The sequence below is a fragment of the Orycteropus afer genome, unplaced genomic scaffold (assembly GCF_000298275.1).
Source record: "Orycteropus afer afer isolate SDZICR_OR568_19922 unplaced genomic scaffold, OryAfe1.0 scaffold00135, whole genome shotgun sequence".
NCBI lineage: Eukaryota > Metazoa > Chordata > Mammalia > Tubulidentata > Orycteropodidae > Orycteropus > Orycteropus afer.
Window position 1 is genome coordinate 8,376,839 of NW_006921722.1, and position 5,107 is coordinate 8,381,945.

General features: G+C 47.9%; 1 protein-coding gene across 1 annotated transcript in view; it reads right to left on the reverse strand.

Annotated features, from left to right (window-relative positions):
- SNX9 (sorting nexin 9) overlaps positions 1 to 5,107 on the reverse strand; it is a 63,025-nt gene that overhangs the window by 43,250 nt on the left and 14,668 nt on the right. The window contains exon 4 of the mRNA XM_042781578.1: positions 2,763 to 2,855. Within this exon, the coding sequence (XP_042637512.1) occupies positions 2,763 to 2,855 (93 nt within the window). The remainder of the gene's footprint in view (positions 1 to 2,762; positions 2,856 to 5,107) is intronic.

Sequence of the window (5,107 nt, forward strand, 5' to 3'; positions counted from 1 at the left end):
CTCAAGTGCCCAGAAGAGAAGCCGCTGGGCTAAGGTGACCACATTACACCGATGGGTTCTGTTCAGTGTCTTCCAAAGATCCTGCTCAGTTACGCTCCTCACTCCCTCGGCCACACTGGTTTTCTTTTTATGTGTCTTGCACAAAGGGGGACATCTCTATTTTCCCTTCATTATCCCTGCCACTAATGTAATAGTTTCATTACTCATATTATAAATAACATTTGAGGACAGGCAGTACACGGCACCCGTGGCCTGATTCAAAAGGCCTGCAGGAGAGGGCCTTGCCTCTCAATCTGCTCCAGAGCCTCCCAGTTTCCCTGCCAAGTGGCCCCTGCCCAAGGCAACCACCGCTCTTGATTTTGGTTGCTTGCTTGACTTATGTCACATTTAAATCTTTGGTATGTCTGGAATTTACTTCACCATAAGAAATGACGTGGGGACCAGCTTAGGTTTCTCCTGTGGCCAGCCTCTCATCCGGACACCACTGCCTGAACAACTCATCATTTCCACACACATCTGGAAGGTCACCTTTACAACGTATGAAATTTGGGCCTATTTTTGGACTCTTAAACTAGATCATCTGAACGTTAGTATTAGAACAGCAAATTTTAAAATGTGTTGTATTTTCATTTGAATCACTTTAATTTTTACAAATAAACTCAAAGAAAACTCAGTGTCTTTCTTCCATGATTATAATATTGAACCTGTTTCTCCAAGAGCACGGATAGCAAGTGCACCTGTAGTCAAGTCTTCTTTCTCATAGTAAAAAAAAAAAAAGAGAGAGAGACAGTGATTTGCAAGAAATCATCCGCACTGACACACCCTCGTGTTTCACGACATCATGGCGGCTATTACAGGAGTGTGATCATCACATCTCAGATGCGTCCAAAAGAAGTGTATGTTTTATGTACGGAAGTATGATTCCATTCTAGTATCTCTCATACCTTTGAGGGGAAAAAAAATGCAGTTGCTAGTGATTTTACTTTGTTAAATATTAAGAGGAGGAAGACAGTTCATCCCATGAGGTGTATCCGCACATCCAGAGCTGACAAAGTGACACTGAGCTCCGCTGAGACGAACTCAACGTCAGGAATGAGGGTGCTGGGGCACTGGCCTGACTAGACCCCTCATTTAGGAGTGGAATCCCTCCCTTCCACAGCTTCCTCTAAGGCAGTTTTACTCAGCAACACACACACTCTGTGCCCTCTAAACGAGGAGGTCTTATTTTCAGAGTAAAAACTTTGAAACTACGGATGTTCTGGATGGCAAGCACAGACCAGGGGAGTCAGTAGGATTTTCCTGAACCCCAAATTAGTAGAGCCCATGGTGAAAGGGCTCATGGGGGCTCAGTCAGTGGGGAAAGGCAGAGGACCGCACTGTGAGGGCGCAGTCGAAGGGGCGCACAGTGAGGGGAGGGCCTGTGCTATGAGGAAAGGCCCCGAGGATCCAGTACTTTTCAGCTGTGTCACCACAGGCTAGGACTGAAACTCTGGCAGCCTGACACCACTTCAGAAAGCCTGCTAGAAACCAATTAAGTGAACCAAAAAGGAACCGAAGGCTGGTCCACTGGACAGTAACTTCTGGAGAGCTGCACATCTCACCAACATATCACACGGGGTAGAAGGGGGCAAGGAAAAGAACAATGGTCCCCTGGGTATATTCTAAACGTTTTTAGGAACCTGTTGGAACTTGAATCGAATCACCTTCCCGTGGGTTTGCGGATAAAGAACTTCAGCTCTGGAGCCCATCTGGGTTTGCATCCCAGCTCTACTACTCAGCTGTGTGAACTGAGGCGATGAACTTCACCTCCAGGCCTCCGTCTGTTTCCACACCTGTAAACTGGGCCTAAAAACACTACCTTCCTCATAGGGGTCTTGTAAGGTTTCAATGACACCATACCTGGCACAGTGTGTGCTTTAAGTAAGGCTATGTGCTTGCATGGGAGTGCATCTAAAACGTAAGGAAAACTATGAAGACTCTGACTTGGACAGAGTCCCACCTGAGTATCAGGCACACCTGTCAGTCTGTGCTATGAAGGAAGAGGTCAGACACGTTTCAATTCCAGGTCAATTCGTAAAGAGATGATAACAGATGCTTAGGATAGCTTCCATCCTACCCAAAGGTCTGTTTCCTTCAGATACACAGAAGAAAGGCAGAAGAGGTTTCCCCGTGAAGTCCAGTGGCATCTCCTACTTCCCAGGGTTCTCAGCATGTTTTCTGTGCATTAAATGCTGAGACCTTGGTTTCTCCAATACCTCATCCCATTATACCAAATGCTACAATGATCTCCAACAACCCTCTGGCCTCTGACTTCTTCTCTTGGGTCCCTTCACTGCAGACACCTGGACAGACAGTGACCCACTCTACTCTGCTACCAAGGGCTCAACTATGCATTCCTCCCACATTCCCCTCCTCTCTCATTCCTACTGGCCAATGTCTTCACCCTCATCATTTCCTAGCCTTTATGTTACCAAACATCTCCTGACTCGCAGTCAATCACGCCTAATTAAAACCCTTCTGCAGTCCTCACCGCTCAGGTCATACATTCACCCAGTCTCAGTGAAGGCTGCAACTCAAGGCCTTCTGGGACAGAAACCCCCAGGACCTTCCCAGTTCTTGTATATCCCACATTCTGTGTCACCAGGCTAAGAACAGCCTGGGTACGATGCCTCACCTGCAACAGTCACCTCATTTGGGAGAAAAGATTAACTGCAGGGGTTACTGAGTGATTTCTTTCTTTGTGCAATCACGTTTGATTTTACCTTATGCATGGAAGGAGAAGGAGAAGGAGAAGGTGAAGAAGGTGGTGACTGGCTGAGACTTTCAACACAAGCAATCTGAGCCCAAACATCCACCTTAAAACAAAACAGGGGCCAGTGAATGAAAAGAGCATACCTAAGCTTTTAACTCAAAACACTAAATTCACAGCAGGGTTAAATTCACCAGGAAGTTCTACATGCCACTCAAACACTGCATGCAAAAAGCATTCTAGTGCAACACTCTAGTGCACTTCCTCCGTCTGCCATCGGCATCTCAAACCAGCGTCACTGAAGTGATCAGCACCGCAGGAACGGGACAAAGCTCACCAAGTCATCCAGCCAACACAAGAAACTTCGCAGAAAAAGCACAGCCAAGCTTTAGAAAGTGTGAAGATGCTGAACCTTCTGCTTTCAAAGTCACCAGCTGAGGCCCCAAACACGTGGGAGAGCCCAGCCAAGATCAGCAAGCCACCAGGCCTGCTCACAGCCAACACAGGCCTGGGACGGGCCCTCCCAAGCCCAGTGCAGAGCAGCGGGCCAGCCCAGCCAGTCTGCAGACTCACAAACAAGGTGTCTTCTGGAACATGCCACTGAGGTTTCAACTGGTTTGTTAGGCAGCACCATCATGGCAACAGAGAACTGATACATCCATGCATCCAGCCAATGACCTAACTGTAGTACAGCTGTTAGGAGGACAGCTCTGGAGGCAAATTGCCAGGCTTCAAACCCCAGCCCCACCACTATCCAAGAGGGAATCCATTACTATCAGTGTCAGCATTGGACCATGTAGATACTTTTCAACCACTGTCTTGTAGGATAAGTGGCAATAGTCCCATTTTCTAGATGAAAATAAACTTGGTTTTGGAAAAATTAACATACAAAGCAGATAATCAAGACGGAGTAAAAAGGACCTGATTTACACTTTCACTGAAAACTACACAACATGACAAAACACCGGGAAAGGTTTCCCATCAGTGGACATCAGGCAGTGAAGGGCAGTGATTCCTGAGATACGCAAGTGAAGGCGAGGGGACAAGGCCCCCGTTTATGGCAGGACCAGGGGGACCCTCATGGAGTCCGTGGTCCTTGTGCGCCACGAAGGCAGAGCCAGCAGTCTGGGGCAGAGCACTGAAGAGGAGAGAGCAACAGAGAGAAGGCAGGCTGAACGAAGGCGAGTGGGTGTTTGTCTTTCTGCTGGTCTCAATTTTCTCATTTTCTACAACACATTATGTACTGCTTCTGTAACAATAAAAGGTTGTGTTTCAATATCCTTTTTAAAGACAGTAAGAACACTAGTCCACAACTGTCGACAATAAACATGGACGTTCTGGTTCTGTTGGATTATGCTAGTTGGTTACATTTTTCTCCTTTTATGGCATCCTTAGGGGAACTGGGCCAGTGAAAAGCAAAACCCTGCTTCTGACAACAGATCTGACAATACTGCAGCAAGACGTGGGCAAGGGCTTGTTTGGGTGACATGGTGAGACCTTACTCAGCTCGCTGGGCTCCCAGAAAGTAGGCAAACATGGCTTGAGGGGATTGAGTGTCACAGCACAGATCATGGGATTAACAGGTTTGGAAGAGAGCCTGGCCAGATGGAGAGAAGGGCAGGAGATGCCATTACTTCCTCTGTGTCCACTTCGCCGGGTCAGGCTTCCCAGTCTGAGAGCTGATGAAAACTTCTACTTCATTAAGGTAGCTTCCCCTCTGGCTTACCACCAAGCCAGGAACCAAGGGCACAAAGGATGTGGAAGCTCAAGAGAGGCTGGTGAGTGGTCACGACAACCCATGCCCACCTGGCTCCCTATCACTGATGCCCCGAGTTCAGTCCAGGGCAGTCCAGACCGCTCAGGTGGTGAGTCTGCCGGGTGAGAGGCGGCTCACTGCCTGTGTGTGACCAGCCGTGGGGAGAGGCTCTGTCAGGCACTCAGCGGCGGTCCTGAGGACCACAGCAGGAAGTTGGGGCTGCACCTTGGTCCCACACTGGTACTTTACACTTGCTACTCTGTCGTCTGGCTGAAATCAATCTCTCCAAATCAATATGCCCTTACAGATGTCTCCCGCTCAGAAGGAAAGGAAGAAGGAAGGAAAAGACACAAGACTTTTCCAGAGACACACAAATAAAACAAAGGAAAAATCACTCTGCTCTGTGAAGGCTGGGGATTTTTTCCAACTCATCTGTATGCGTGAGGAACCAAAATCTTTATGACATTTCTCATCATTTCATCATGTGGCAATTATGTTAGGAAATGGGACTAGGAAGGAAACAATAACTCCTTCCTATACCTAAGAAAGGAGCTCTGGTAGCACAGTGCCTAAGGCACTTGACTGCCAACCAGAAGGCTAGC